Source organism: Hyperolius riggenbachi, chromosome 2 (genome assembly GCF_040937935.1).
Source record: "Hyperolius riggenbachi isolate aHypRig1 chromosome 2, aHypRig1.pri, whole genome shotgun sequence".
In the NCBI taxonomy this organism is placed as follows: Eukaryota; Metazoa; Chordata; class Amphibia; order Anura; family Hyperoliidae; genus Hyperolius; species Hyperolius riggenbachi.
In genome coordinates, this window is record NC_090647.1 from 269,748,391 (window position 1) to 269,765,512 (window position 17,122).

A 17,122-nucleotide genomic window follows, 5' to 3' on the forward strand; every position below is an offset into this window, starting at 1 on the left:
CCAGCCAAAAATAAAACTATGTTGGCTTAGACGTAAATTACAAGATGTTAGGCAAAAATGTGTTAATTTGTTTTATCTGAAATTATACTTGTCACTTCTGGGGAAAAAAATGTGATTCATGATAAAATGTAGAGCTGATGCAGCTTCTAGGCTCCTATCCAAAAAGCGTGAATAGACGCACAGCTTGTACTTCAGCGAGAACTATGATCACAAAATATTTTGTGAGAAAAAAAAAAGCATTTGTGATCTGCCATATTAGAGTTCAATGTCAGCTGAGCAATCTGGGAACTTATGTTAGAAGTTTCTGACTTCTGCTTTTTGCACATAAATATTTTCCATGCTTTCAACCCATTCATGACGGGAGTGGTTTCAAAGTGAACAGGACAGATTTTGTAATTTTTGGCTGTTTATCTTTTAGTGTGAATGGTTTTCTAAGTTTGTGCATTACCCCCAGTTTGCTCTATTTTGGGGGGATGGTTGATTCTTTCAGTTGAATGCATATTTAAAGGAAATTAATAATTTTATTCGAGGGGGAGCAAATGAAAGTTGGATGATCGTCTGCAATTTCTTCTATGAAATGCTCTTAACAGTCTCCGTTATTCGAAAAAGAAAAAACACAGAAATTGTCCCCAACCAATCTGTCACGCTTACCCTTCTGAGTTCCCGATGGCATTATTGTACACGCGCGCACGGGAACTCTCACGGTTTTATCGTGTTGTCTTGGCGCAGTTACGCATTGCGCACGCGTAGCAATGGACGCGTGCGCATACGTAAACACAGCACGCGTGCACAGTTTGCGGAGTCCTGCTGGGGCCAAATTCAATCCCCAGCCCTATATAAGTCCACCTCGTCCTATTGGCTGTACTGTTTGTTCTGACAGTTTGGCTAAGCCAGTTAGGCGATTCCTGTTGTTTGCTCTGTCTCATTGTTCCGGTATTGACCTCTGCTGTGTGACCTCGACTATTCTTGTTTGCTGCCTGCCCTGACCTCCAGCCTGTGACCTCATTATTCCTGTTTGCTGCCTGCCCTGACCTCCGACCTGTGACCTCCTTATTCCTGTTTGCTGCCTGCCCTGACCTCCGGCCTGTGACCTCGACTTCGCTGATTTCTACCCATCCTGACCTCGGCTAGTTCATCCATCATCTGCTGTACTCCACATTGCGGCGTCTCCTGTTCTCTAATTCACTGTTAGGGTCTCTACTTGAGCGTAACCTGGTGAACAATAGGCAGCTAAAAGTCCATCGTCCCTTGCAGAGTGATCTGGTGAACACCCGTGGGCACTTAGACTCTACGCTCTTGGAGGACTCTCACCTCAGTGGGAAGGTCAACAGGTTGCACCCACCAAACATAACACAATCTCAATGAATCAATCGGTATTCATTGTTAAAACAATTTCAATACTTTATTCAAGAAGCCCATAAAAAATATGGATGTTGTTTTATCAATATATAGTGATGGACTTATTGAGATTGGTTGAGGACAATTTCTGTTGTTTTTTTTTTTCCCCCATATATTCACTGCCCAACAACTGTGAGCCTATATTAGCATTCAATTCAATTCACTTTATTGTCATTGTGTAACACAACGAAATTACTTTTCATGACAACCCCACGGTGCATATAGGGAACATAGTGATAGTAACAAGGAAGAGAAGAAATTATACAAGTATGCCAGGTATTACAGATGTTTAAACAATTTGTACACAGTGTTAATTATTTCAGAGAGGATTCAGAGTTTATCAAGTTTATGGCGGATGGGAAAAAGCTGTCTTTCAGTCTGTTTGTGTGTGTGCGGGTTGATCTAAAACGTTTACCTGATGGAAGGAGCTCAAACAAGGCATTTCCAGGGTGAGTGTTGTCTTTGATAATGTTTTTGGCCCTTCTCAAGCTGCGAGTATTATACAAAAGTTCCAGTGATGGTAGTTTAGTGCCAATAATGGCTTCTGCTGTTTTAACAACTCGCTGCAGGGATTCTCTAGTAGCCTTCGTGCAGCTGTTGTAGCATTGATACTTTACGAATGTTGGTTGGAAAATTTGTTTCCATGATTCCCCAGATCTTCCTGTAACTGTTGTGCAGAATGGTCTCCTAGCATGCAGTTCTCCACCAACTCTATAAAGGAAATAAATCTAGCCAATGAAAGCCAGTAGGTGCCATTTTTTTATTTTTAATAATAATATTATTTGTATTTGACTATTTACTGTGATCACGATAGGCAATTAGTTGTATTATAAGGGGGGGGGGGGGGGGGGAGAGAGAGAGAGAGAGAAGGATACCGGGTCATTGAAGGAGCAATGAAGGATCGGTAATAGGTGCTTGGCCACAATTTTAAGCCGAGTGCTGGCGAGTCATTTAGGCAACAGGTTATCAGTGTGTGTGTGTGTGTGTGTGTGTGTGTGGGGCTGGTTGGTGTTAGGAGTAAATAGGGGTAGTTAGTATATAGGGTTACAGTAGAGGATGATCATTATACCAATATTGTACTATCCGGAATAATAGAATATCAGTAAACTTACTGGTATTCTACTATCTGTATTATCGCACCCATTTTACCAGATGCTGTTATTAGATGTATGCTGCAAAAAATGCAGCAAGCAGTGCATTTACAGTTTGGCAAGAATTGCATTGCACTAGTGGGAACAGTAACATGGGCTTCCGATGAGAAAACCCATGTCGGGGGGGCGTGGCCAGCAGCCGAGGAAGATGGCCGCTATCTAACTCCGCTCTGCACCCTCCGGCCGCTTTAGCCGAGATCCCTCTCGCCGCAGTGCAATAACCCTCACCAGACGAGACTCACTGGAGCCCCGATACACCCCCGAGCCTGCATGGGAGGACGCAGAGGGAAAGCTTCCAGTCGAACACACGCCACACTTTCCTCTTCTTCCCGCCGCGGAGAATCTAAGATGACGCCGGGTGAAAAACAGCGTGAGGCCTCACCAGCTCCGGCCTCTGATGACAGCAGCACTTCCTCTCTCCGCCTGACGGCTAAAGGAAAACGCAGGCCGGCAGCTTCCAGTAAAGGTACGGCTGACCCAGACTCTCGAGACCAGGCCTTACTGGGCAAAATAGAGCAACTCCTCCACCGCAAGCTGGACGAGTCCTCTACTAAAATAACTACCCAGCTTAAGAAAGAGATTCGTGAGCTAGGCTCTCGGATAACAGACCTTGAGCAGCGCATGGACACAGCGGGTGTAGCGCTGGAAGCACACGACCAGGACTTTGAGACAATGCAAATAAAACTAGAAGACTTTGAAAATAGAGCACGCCGTGGCAATCTCAGGATCAGGGGTATCCCTGAGTCGGTTACCGACCTCACCTCCACAATAACGGCTCTATTCCAGGAGTTAGACCCGGCAATCCCCATTGATAGGCTTGAATTTGACCGCATTCATAGAGCGCTCACTTCAATCAAAGCTGAAGGTCCTCCCCGGGACATTATCGTGAAACTGACCTTTTACAATACTAAGGAAGCTCTTCTACGGGCAGCAAGAGATAAACCAGATCTTACTTTTCAAAATCACCAATACCAGATCTTTACTGACTTAGCTCCGGCCACAGTCCAACGCCGTCGAGCTATGAAGCCCTTTCTTCAAATTTTAATGGCGCACAACATCAAATACAAGTGGGGCTTCCCCTTTAAGTTGCTGTTCACTCACAACTCAAGGCAAATAGCCATTGCCACCCCGGAGGAAGCCCAAAAGAAATTTGAATTATTGAAACTGACTCTACCAGCGGGATCCCCAGCAAGTTCTCCTGCCCATAGTCAGCATTCCACACGTTCGGCGCCATTATGGGAAACTGTAAAGGCACGCCGCACAACATCTAGGCGGCGAAGAAACTCTCTTTCTCCTTCCAGAATGTCCGACCCAGGGTGATACTCGGGACTATCCCTTGCTGTCTGCAACGGGCCCATGCTGCTGGGTCCCATCCTAGAACCTTAGCTCAACTGTTGCACTTGTTTTGGTTTAATGCCTTTTTATTATTTTTTACCACCTTTCTTGCTTACAATACAGCTAAGTTCTAACAAACCACGGTTTGAGTTCCTGATGGACCCATTACATTTTAAGATAGCGAAATGTTGCCTCTCATGGCAGTGGTTGAACTGAGTTAACAAACGCTCCCCAGACTGTTACTTATAGTTCCACTAACTTTTCCTTCCTACAGATTGATAGAGAAATACTAAATAATTATGGACTTTCTTTTACTGGATTTCAAATTGTTTAGCAATGATTATAGGTTATGTTTTCACTTTAATAGTTTATATAGTACAGAAATTTGGATCTAGCAGAAGGCTGAAGTTTATTCCAACTTTTAAAGGAGAGACCCTCCCATTGTGTAGTAGCTATGTGGGTTTAAAACTGCGACGAGAAACTAGTTATTTTAAATGTTCTAGATGGTAAACTAAGAGGCCGCTAGACCCCCTGCCATTTTTTGATGGCCTTGCACCTGACTCTGTCAGTTGCGCTTTCGGCGGTTTGTGTTCATCGAACACAGGCTCGGCCGAGACACGATTCAACATTGTCTCCCCCTGTTTGGTCTCCGTCCAGGGGGACACAACCTCTTCTACCCTTTTTACTTTCTTGGCTCTTACTTTTTACTCTTTTCTTTCTTCTTTCTACCTCTCTCACTTGCTTTGTTTTTAGACTGATCTACCCAAGGAAGTTGTGGCCTGTCTCCCTGGTACTCATCTCAAGGTATTCCATCACTAACCATTGTCATGGCCTGGACAACTAATGCAGAAAATCTAATAATCATCTCCCACAACGTCCAAGGCTTCAACTCCCCTCAGAAAAGAGCCAAGGCCTTTAAATACTATAAATCCTGTAAGGCAGATGTAGTCTGCCTTCAGGAAACCAGGTTCTCGGTCTCCTCCCGTCCCTCCTACCTCAGCTTCCATTATCCACTGGTATTCAACTCCTGCGCTAGGGAAAAGGTCAGAGGGGTCACAATAGCCCTTCGCAGGGGGTTACCCTTTAAATGTATAAAGCAAATAGCCGACCCAACTGGTCGATATATACTGTTGGTAGGGACGCTGCATGATGTTAAGGTGACCATAGTTTCTTATTATGCTCCAAATACCTTCCAAGAAAGGTTCCTTTCCCATCTCATGCAGGTCATAGGACATCACCGTGAGGGAATGTTGATTTTATGCGGAGATACTAATGCAGTTCTGAATGATCTCCTCGACAGATCCAAACCAAACGAACGTCCTGCTCCCACACAACAGCCAGGGACCCCCAACCCTTCCGCAATTAACACTCTTTTTCGTTCGGAAAGTCTCTTTGACGTTTGGAGAGAGCTAAACCCCACAACACGGGACGACACCTTTTATTCAAATCCTCATCGCAGCTTTTGTAGAATAGATCATTTCTTTTTTCAACAGCATTATCTACCTAATGTGTCTAAAGCAAGGATACTAACAGTACCCTGGTCTGACCATAACCCAGTCTCACTACATCTATCGTCCCTAGTGCCAAAGAGAGCCAATTATAAATGGCGTATGAATGACTCCCTTCTTTCAGATAAAGACATATTTGAGAAACTCCACACTTATATTCAGGAATACATAGACGATAACCAGGACTCAGTTACATCCCCCATTTCCTTATGGGAAGCATTGAAAGTAACAATCAGAGGACGGGTCATTGGTCTAGCTTCACATAAAAAACGACAACGCCAAAAAGACATCCTAGAACTAACCAGCAAATTAGAAACGACTGAATCTGACTGGAAAGCCAACCCGACCCCAGCATTAATTAGAAAGAGACCAACTTAGAACCCAATTAGACCTGAAACTAACCGACGCAGCCGAAAAACAACTACGCTGGCAACGGCACAGATACTATCGCTGGGCTAATAAATCGCACACCCTGCTGGCTAATAAGCTTAAAAACAAAATATACAAACCCCCTACATTGTCAGTTCGTTTACCTAATGGGCAGGTCTCAGATCCTTCCAAAATAGTGACAGGCTTTCATGACTTCTTGAAAGGACTTTATGGTACCCAAGGAGACCCCAATATAGACGAAACCGATACATTTTTAAATAGAATCTCTCTTCCACGTATTTCTTCAGACTTGGCAGAAATGCTAGGTAGAGATATCTCCTTAGAGGAGGTGCAGACAGCCATAAAATCCATAAAACCTTCTAAGACACCAGGCCCTGATGGGTTCTCGGGATTGTTTTATAAAAAAATTCTCAGCTGCCCTGAGTCCCTTATTGGTCTCTCTTTTTAATGCATACAAAAGAGGCCTAATACCAAACACATACTCCCTCCAAGCAGACATTTCAATGATACCCAAATCAGACGCAGACGAGTTGAAGATTCACCAATTCAGACCAATATCCCTCCTCAATATTGATAACAAACTTCTTGGGAAAATATTAGTTAGTAGAATTAATGTGTTTTTAGGTGATATTATACATAGCGACCAAGTTGGCTTTGTACCAGGACGACAGGCCACGGATGCCACACTTAGAGCGGTTGAGGTAATTGAGCTATTACAAGGGAGGAAAATTCCAGGCCTGTGTCTATCCTTAGATATATATAAGGCATTCGACACAGTGTCCTGGAATTACCTGTTCAAAGTACTTGAAAGATGGGGGCTAGGTGACCCATTCATAACTTGGATAAAAGTTTTATATTCAGAGCCGAAGGCGACTGTACAGTATGCAGGATACACTTCTCCTATTTTTATTATAACAAGGGGAACCCGTCAAGGGTGCCCACTGTCACCTGTATTATTTATCTTGGCGATAGAACCCCTGGCAATAGCTATACGGCAGAATCAGGGCATTCAAGGGGTGGAGATGGCGGGAGTCAAGCATAAACTAAACCTATTCGCCGATGATCTCCTTTTGTTCATCACGGAACCCGCCACCTCCATCCCAGAATTGCTTTCAGTACTATCCAATTTCTCCCAAATCTCAGGCCTGAAAGTAAACTCTCAGAAGTCACAACTCCTTAATATTACATTGAGCCATGATACCTGTCAACATATTAAAGCTAAGTTCCAATTCACATGGTCCAATGCCTCAATGGAATATTTAGGAATAAACCTGACGGCCAACTATAGAACATTATTTCAGCATAACTATTACCCCCTCGCTAAACGAATCTCACAATACCTGGTACAGTGGTCTTCTTACAATATTTCGTGGCTGGGCCGGATAAATGCTATTAAAATGACCCTACTTCCAAAGATCTTGTATTACTTTAGAATGTTACCAGTCCGTGTCCCCCCCACTTCATACGTATGTTACAGTCAAAGCTATTTAAATTTATATGGAATAACTCCCACTCCAGGATTTCCAAGTCTACTATGTACATTCACAGGACCAAGGGAGGTCTAGGAGTTCCCAATCTAAACAGTTACTATCAAGCAGCTCAACTAATTCACCTAATTGACCTTTACAAAGGCCCTAAAATGCCAGCCTGGATACTATTTGAAATCCCGGCAGCAGCTCCACAATCAATCCAAACCCCCCTATGGCTGCCTAAGCAATCTAGGCCTAAATCTCTCGGAATAGTGCTGCAACACTACCTATCCGTATGGGATTCTATACGTTTTTCAAAAGGCCTGATGTCACCTTCCCGGCCCCTGATGTCATTTATAAACAATCCCTTGTTCATTCCTGGTAATGAAGATCCATATGGCTTTAAGTGGTGGAGAGAACACGGGCTGGAACAGGTTAAATCTCTACTGGGAGGCTCAGGAATCCTCTCTTGGGGCGATCTGCAAGAGAAATACCAGATCCCTCTTGTAGAAAAATTTCGCTACATACAACTCAGACATTGGCTTTCCTCCCTTCTTCCATCTCAGACTCAATTTCCTGTAATATTAACCAGGTTCGAGAACCTCTGTATGCACAATCCTTTTGCGAAAGGAAATCTATCAGTTCTTTATTCAATTTTAACAGACCCATCACCATCCTTTCGCCATGGTTATATAAACAAATGGGAATCGGATCTGAGGGGAGAAAAGTCAAAGGAAGAGTGGGAGGGAACATGGAATATAATCCCCAAGCTATCACTTAATTTAGCAATAATAGAATCATCTTATAAAGTCCTATTGAGGTGGTACTGGGTGCCAGCAAGATTGGCCCATCTGCCTGGAACAAATGGAGGCTCATGCTTCCGGGGATGTGGAAATAAGGGTGATATGTTACATATGTTCTGGTCATGTACCATGCTCTCGAGACTATGGTCAAGGGTCTTTAGAATGCTCCAGGCCTTATTCCATAAAACAATCCCGAGAGACCCTTGGATAGCATTATTGCACGGTAAAATAGATTCCCTCCAAAAACCACAGAGGGTACTGACCCATTTTATCTTTGTTGCCGTGACTCAGACTATAGCACGAGCATGGAAAACTCAATTAGTGTCATTTGGAGAAGTCAAGCAAAGAGTGACTACTTTTATGATACAAGAACACCTGGCAGCTATATTAGATGATAAGACGGACAAATATCAGGAGACATGGAACCCCTGGAAAAGTTACATGGGCCTAAGCTAAGGTGTTGTACCGTATTGGTCAGAACAGACCTTGGTAGACTCAGTCTCTCTGTCTTCTCTTCTTTTCCTTTCTTCTCTTCCTTCCTTTCTCTTCCAGGTTCCGCATTGTTTTTTTTTTCCCTTGTCTACTCTAGTCAATTTCTAGGAACCCAGGACTCCGCTGTCTGATATTAGCCTATAGTAGGTGCACCCCCCTGAGTACTGAATCACTAAGAATTCAAATTTCTTATATATTGAATGAATGGCCACTGGCAAGACTCGTGATTTTATACTCACTATACAATTCTGTTATAGGCATCTACATTGTTGAAGACACTGTTCGATTGTACAAATTGACATGTATACCTGTGTATATACTTTTGTCTCTCTCTAAAAATTTCTGAAATAATAATAAAAAATTTTGAAACAGAGAAAACCCATGTCATAGCAATTCTCTACACACACGCTCATTGGTGATCATTCATCAGGTTTCCTTATAAGCATTGCACAGACTCACTGCTCAGCTAGAGCTGCACAGCCTGCTGTATGGAGACAGGAGTAGGGACAATGACTTGGAAAAAGCAGGCAAGACTACAGGTTATTGTTTAGCTATCTATGATGACAGATTACTATACACATCATGTGATGGCTGTGTTATCAGTGGATTTGCAAGTTGCACAACACTTGCAATCAGTTCAGACAAAACAGAATAGATGATAGACTGTCTTTTTAATTTTTTTTTGCTTTAGGGTCACCATCCGTATAAATTGTTTCTTGGCACTGCATCCTTATTTACCAGCTAGCAATATACGGTAATTAGGTGATTGCTGTAGGCACTAGGACTGATTAATGAAATGCCTCATACAATCTCACCACCTGTATCAGTACCACATATTCACATATCCAACTATGATGAAAAAAGACACGTGTCCATCAAGTTCAACCTTAAATCATCTCCCTGACTGGACTATTGGCTTCCTACATGTAGCATCGTTTTCCTACATGTAGCAGTCATAGCTGTGAAAGGCTGGATTGATTTTCGAATCAAGTGCCATTCTTTTATTTATATCTTTTTCCTTCTAATGACATGGCAGCCTATGTATGATATCTGCACTATTATTATGTGGGTTCAAGAAAAACAGCTGGCTTTCTTTTACTTATTTTTATAACATTTTTGATTGCATGTGCAGCCCGAGATCAACTGTTTGTTTTCAGCCTCTTTAAATTAAATCAGTTAATTACAGATACTTTGATTTCTCAGCAAAACACAATTACCGATACTTCAGTAGTATGGTGTGCTGTTTGCACAAGGAGACTTTTAAAGTGCCCATACATGGTATAATTTTTTCATTTTTTTTTTTTTCCCCGATTACATAATTTTGTTTTTCCAACATGTCTGATTGGAATTTTATAGAAAAAACAGGATAATCGTTCATTTTTCTTGATGATTAAAAAAAAGAGATTTGACTTTCATTTGATTCTGTCGTTTTGGTTGAATAAATGGGAAAATCGAATGTTTTTATTGTACTGTGTATGGGCACCTAAAACAAAGTATTAGAGGCAGTGGAGCAGCAGGGCTGCCAGGCAATGTGCATTGTATAAAAGGAAATAAATGTCAGCCTCCGTATGGCTCTCACCTCGGGGTGAGTATGTGACGTGGTTAGGGCAAGCTTGTTCACGCAGGAAAAGGCCAGATCTTGTTCTGCTTCCTGACATCCTGTTACAAAAAGCAACAAGATTAGATATTTTAAATGCTTGTTACACCAAAGTGATCCCGTCATTTTGAAAAGATACAGTATTTCTTATTGTCCTTTCTCTTGGAATTTGCTGTGTAGCCAAATTGTGGGTGGCACTGCAAGAGTGGACACAAATGATACAATGATTTCCGATCATTCGTATGAACGATTAGCAATGATTGCTCAGGACCACTTACAGACGAAAAATCTCCTAATCAATCCGATCAGATTGACGGGATAGATCTGAAAATCAGATCAATTTCATTAATCTGATCAGATTGGTTAGATTTTTCTCTGTTAGTGGTCCGGAACAATTGTTTAGCAACTTGTAACATTATTAACTACCTTTACAATTCTCCTGTTCCCCTATAGCTGTAACAATTTAAAAAACATGTACGCGTAAGATGTTTCCTAGTCCCACATTAAGACCCCAACTGAATGATTTCCTGTGTTGCTGTCTATTGCAGTAGATGGCATTAATCTTACAGCTCTAAGCCTGTTACCGACAGGTTTTGGACTAGTCCATCTATTCACGGGGGAGTCTCAAGATTTCCTTTATGGTACTTTCACACTATATCCATTGCATTGCAGATCCAGAAAAAATAAGATTGAAATTGTGTGATGCGACTTTCCATCATCATCGTTTTGCAATGTGATGCAACACATATAGTTCAGCATACAATCCATGGACTTATTCCAGCAGCAGTGAACTGCAAGCATTGTTATCCAGCTCCCACTTCATCAGGCGCACACATAACCTGATGAAGTAGGTGTTGTCCAGCAAAACATGTTGTTGGTTTTTCTGTTTTATAAAGTTTATTTATGAATGTTGGCCTCTCAGGAGACAAGTGCTTGCTACAAAAGTGAAGATAGGATTAGCGTTCCACTAGCGCATACTGCTCAAGATATTTAGCACCCCATCCTTTTGAGTAGATCTCTGCTTTTTATGTTCCACTTTTTATACAACATGAGAAAAAGAGAGAACACCAAGAGCCCAATATAGTGTAGTATGTACTGGTAATGTATAATTGGAAGAGTAATAATAATTTAATACTCACAAACCAGGGTTACCAATTAGGCAACCACTGTCAAAGCAGGTGGGGAGATTGTCCTGACCCCACTCAGGATTAAAAAGTTGCTCTCTGTAGTAGAAGGAACGGTACAACCCTCCACCAAGGGTGGACTTGATGTAGATAATAGGATAACAGATACACCAACAGGGTAAATAAACACTAAAAGAACTTAAAAACCCATCTTGGTAATAGAGGAGGTAGTGGTGGACTCACCCCCTCCAAGCAGAACACACGACTGTGGATTTTCAGTCAAAACAGTTTTATCGGATACTCGAAATAAAGTGCAACGCGTTTCGTGGGGTACAAACCCGTTTCATCAGGCAATAACAGATGGGAGTAAACAGCATCTGCCAGTATCATCAACGCTGAGCGCCTCTGCGATTGTGTGTTTTTATACAACATACTTGACATGGGATATCCTGACACTGTCTTTTTTTTTTTTTCTTTCTTTCTGAGGTCCTTTCAGATCAAGCTCTTGAATAAAAGAAAGTCACAAAAATCTAAGAAATTTGTCACAAAAGTAGTGATACAGGTTGTGTATTATTATTGATTTATAAAGCGCCGACATTCCGTGCCACTGTACAAAGTAAGGAATGGCAAAAGCAAAATTCTGCAACACCACGTCAGTGTATCAGTAACTCTTTAAAGAGAGAGAGAGAGACATTCAACTATCCATCCCACTGCAAAAGGTAGAAATAAACATGGGGTACAAAATAATACATTGAATAGTATACACAAATATACAAAATACAGAGTTGGTACAAAATACAGAATCGGTACAAAGTAACGGATATACATACGTATAAGAGTGAACAGAGGCACCAAAAGGATATAAAATTTTTAAAACAAGGACGTGGTAGGGGTGGACACTTACCCACTCATAAGGAAACGACAGAAGGAACGTGTTAACATAACATAACAGAAAGTTTATTTATACACTCCACAATTATTGCAATGCGTTTCATGGGTGTGACCCCGCTTCATCAGGCAGTCAGACAGGAGTATACAGCTAATGCCGTCCAAGTCTATACCAAGCGCCTATACAGAAATGTAATATCCTTTTGGCGCCTGTTCACTTATACTGTACCAGGTCCACCCTTGGTGGAAGGGCAGAAATTTCTTCCTGCCTACATAGAGCGACTTCTTAACCCTGAGTGGGGACAGGCTTGTTTTTCCCACCTGCATTTACAGTGGTTGCCTATGCGGTAACTCTAGTTTGTGAGTATTACTATACTGACCTTTACACCTTCCCTCATTACCAATACATACTACACCATATTGGGCTCTCGATGTCCCTGTTTTTGGATTTACATACGTGTTTGTATGTTACGTTTTGTGTGTGTGTGAACGTATGTGTGTGTGTGTGTGTGTGTGTGTGTGTACGTGTGTGTGTGTGTGTATATCTATATATATATATATCTATATATATATATATATCTATATATATATATATATATATATATATATATATATATATAAAATATATCTATATCAAGCTCATGTCTTATCTGATATCATTAGTAGTAGTAAACTTGTTGAAACTGGTCTGGTCCATAAGGTGGTAATATCTACATGTGAAGTGTTCAGCCTGTGTTGGCAGTTTAAGTTAAAGTTCAGATGAGGTGTCTTCCTCTTCCACCCCCCCCCCCTTTTTTTGGGGGGGGGGGGCTCTTCCAAACATATAGGCAACTGATCACAATGAACACAGTTGAACGCAGAATCATTTTCAAATGATATATTGCTCACGTTCATGCTTTTTGCCTCTACTAGAAAAAGTAAGAAAATACATGGAAATATATCTGTTAGAACAAGCCCTTATGACAGGTCTCATTCTCCTTGCTTGCTATGTTCGGAAAGCAGCAGGAGTTAATGGACTTTAGTAAGAAGGCTGAAATGTACTATTCGCGGGAGAAATTAAATGCGAGAAGCCACGCTGAGAAGCTAGCTAGCATTGACTCTTAAAATATCAGGTCTTGGTACACTTTTTACCAAATGAAAATATGTTGAAAACACATACCTTGTACATCTTATTGTTCTTAATTGTTGCCTTTTCAAGTAGCATGGTTTCTACATTGTCATGTCATGCTAAATACTCACTAGCAATTGACTTTGGAGCAACGGTTGCCAAATCTCGCTTGCTACCTCTAGTACCCCAGTAAGTGAAGTATGTTGGGTTCTTTGAGAAGTGAAATTGTTGCTAGTGAATTCTACTGCTAGTGGCTGCTTATAGTGTCCTAAAGTCTGCCATATACTATGCCTCATGCCATGTACAGTTTTGCATAGCATAGATATGCTTAGCTTGCCATACCATTATATATGGCATAGCCTGCCATGTACAATTATCAAGTCTATAAAGGTTTGTTTAACCAAAACTTAGTACGTTTCCTATGATATTCATGCATTAATAGCTTGCAGCTGTATAAAATTGTGGTTGAGTCCCAGATCTTATGCACTTTGGAGCCACTGTTCACCTGATGTCGGTCTGGCTGTTCCTGGTTTGATATCCTGGTGAACAATAATTGAGGGCTTAGTGATTGGATGCAATCATTTACTATTCAAAATAAAAGCAGTGAAAAGGTCCTTGCTTTTATATGTGACAAATGCTAGTACAGATAAAGTGCAGAAAAGGCTGTAACCTATGGAAGTGCACTGTTGAGAGACATGAGCTAGTGATGAATGAGTCAGCACCAACTCTGTTCTGGTTTTCTTTTTGGTCTCTGTAGGTACACATTATCAATTTATATAGATGAACATAGTCCATTGGACTTATGGAAATCGAGGAACAGGAGTCTTGCAGTTGCTTACGAGGGAAATGTAACAGGATAAGCTCTTGTTGTTGTTTAACAGGAAGTGACTTGGTTGTTGTTTTCTTTTCCCTTTTTGACATATTCTATGAAATTGTCACTGACAAAAATAAACCCAGGAAATGGGTTTATTATCAAGCATTCCATTTATAGTGCTGGCTATTTTGCTGTTGCTGTAGTAGTCAGCAATAATGAATATTAACAGTGAACATGTAAATTGAGAATGTTTAAGAACTTCAATTTTGCTTTATTTAAAGAGACACTGAAGCGAAAAAAAATATATGATATAATGAATTGGTTGTGTACTATGAATAATTACTAGAAGATTAGCAGCAAAGAAAATATTCTCATATTTTTATTTTCAAGTATATAGTGTTTTTTCTAACATTGCATCATTCTCTAATATGTGCAGATTACACAACACTCAGCATTCAAAATGATTATTTCAGAGCAGTCTGTGAACTAATGACCTCTCCTCTGCCAGAGGAAAAGTAAATAGTTAACTAACAGTTGAGATAATAAAAGTCAGAAAACAGCCCTCTCCACAACTTTTGAAAGTCGTAGAGATAATGGCTTTTTTGTATAGAGATAACAACTGGAGTTTAACTCTTCCTGTACTGGAAACCATTAGACTGATGTATCTGATCTTAATGTTTTATTTCTTAGCTGTACTACACATATAAATCATAATATCATAGTTTTTTTTCGCTTCAGTGTCTCTTTAAAAATCACCAGCATATTATGCAGGGCTAGGACTATACAATACAATAGTTAGAAGTGCAAATGACAAACAAGAATCAATGAAAACTTGACATAGGATGAAGCAATGCCAATTCCCCTTCTATGTACAAACTAAGAGGTGGGGAACACAGGATACAGTAGGTAAGAGGAGTTCAAGTGTCTGGAGGTGTTATGTGTAAGTTGTAGGTGTATGGTTAGGGTAGAAGATAGGCTAAGTAGGTCATTTTAAAGATGCAGTTTTTGAAGTTTTGGTTAAAGATGAGGCAGACTGTTCTAGAATGAAGATTCCACCAAATAATGGCAGTCCATGAAAAGTCATGTAGCAATGTGTGGGATATTTTCAGAGTGGAAAACATTAGTAGATCACTATAATAGCGCATTAGGTCGTTTGTATTAGATCTAGGAGGAGTCAGCATAAATGTGTTGTTGGTTTAAGACTTAAAACTACCTGCATTTTTTTAAATAAAAAGCCTTTCAATATCTCCCTTATTATCATGTAAATATACTGAGTTTGTCCCATTTTTAAGTAGCATAAAGCAGCAGCTCCCTTTTGTCTACATGCCATTAAAAAACTAGTTACCTACATAATGCCTGGTTTCTGTTCAACATGTGTGTCATTAAAGGATACATCCGAGGGGGGGGGGGGGGGGAATGTACTTACCTGGGGTTTCCTCCAACCCTGGCAGCCTGTCTGTCCCTTGCCACAGCTGTGGATCCACTCTGTTGCAGCTGACTCCATTTACAGCACCTGTGCAAGGCTGTGCCGCTTGCGATTGCAATCCTGTGGCCTGGAGTGTCCTGGACAGGCACAAAAGTACTGCGCCTGCACAGAACCCTCCCGGCTACAGGATCGCGAGCAGCGCAGTAGATGCCGACCTGGCAAGGTCGGCATCTGCAACAGAGGGGTTCCGGGCTGGAGGAAGCCCCAGATAAGTAGATCTTGTGGTGGGTTTTTTTTGTGGGCTTCAGCGACGGGTGAGCAGTGTGACATCGGGGAGCCTTGTTTTTGTACCAGTAGTCTCTGGTCCTTAAGGGGCCAGAGACTGCTGATACTGAAGTGGTTAAATGGAAAAAAAATATGGTAGCCTCCATATCCTTCTCGCTTCAGTTTTCCTTCAGTTTTTCTACAGAGTGGTCACTGAATAAGCTGCTGGGCTTTAATTGGTAAATCAAGGGTGGTTGCGGCTTTAGATGCATTTTCAGTAGTGCAGTGTATCTGCATTTTGAAGCTGCTTTTTATTACAAGCCGAAATATTAAAGGTACAGTACTTTGATTCCTAGATGAGTATTTTCTAATATTTTGGAGTAATGTAGAAGTGCAGTTTATTTGACTATTTTCAGAAATCGGCAAGAAAATATTGAATCATTGCTGTGCTCTAAGATGTTGCAGAACCCAGTAGTGCTGTTCATGGAGTCTGAACTTTAATGTTTATTTATCTTTTAGTTGGGAAGTGACCTTGGAGGTGGCATTGGTGGAAGTCCTGCGGTAAGATTTTCAACCTATTAATGTAATTTAATGAAGGATGTGTGCAGTCTCCCTGTTCTCTACTCCTCTCTGTTTTATTAAGCTAGAGTATTTCTATAAATATACCCTTTCATAGAAATGATTTACTAAAGAATACTATAAATGAATGGATAAAAATAAATCTGACATCTTTCTTTTGCAACACCCACAAGACATTTGCTAACAACTGTATTTCATGTTGTGATTAAGTGAAACCTACAGTATAAGAGAACTCCCTGAATCTGCATTTCAAACTAGACTTCAGCATATCTGCCTCATTTTAAAATGGATAGCCGAGGTCATGTGACTGCCGCTATTTCCTCAAGGCAACCCTGTGAATTTAAGTCAATTGCCACTTTAGCTGTGTGCAGATGCTCAATGTCTTTTCTACTGAACGGTTGTTGAATGATCATTAGGATCATTTCAGAATGAGCGCCATACACACGCTGCTCAAGTATAGCATCCTGTTCTGTTTTGAAGAGAGGAGAGAGAAAATGACAGGCGAGTGGTACCCCACGGCTGGAAGTACAAAATAAAACAGCAATGTTTGTTTGTCATTTAGCGAACTATCATGATGGATTGCTAAACAACGTATGCAGTGAGACAGCCATGCAGATACTAGATTTTCAACAGACATGAACCATGTTCTTTGTCAATGCTACAGTAATAAAAACCTAGCATCTGTACATGGCTGTATAGTGAATCTGAAGCCAAAAATTAAAAACAGATATTTACCTAAAGAGAAGGAAGGTTCTGGGTCCTATAGAGCCTTCCCG

General features: G+C 41.0%; 1 protein-coding gene across 2 annotated transcripts in view; it reads left to right on the forward strand.

The window, feature by feature from the left end:
• The window catches only part of AP2B1 (adaptor related protein complex 2 subunit beta 1), a 168,772-nt gene that overhangs the window by 99,878 nt on the left and 51,772 nt on the right, over window positions 1–17,122 (forward strand). For both annotated transcript variants that reach the window (XM_068268655.1, XM_068268656.1), the window contains one exon: window positions 16,287–16,328. In XM_068268655.1, coding sequence (XP_068124756.1) covers window positions 16,287–16,328 — 42 coding nt within the window. The remainder of the gene's footprint in view (window positions 1–16,286; window positions 16,329–17,122) is intronic.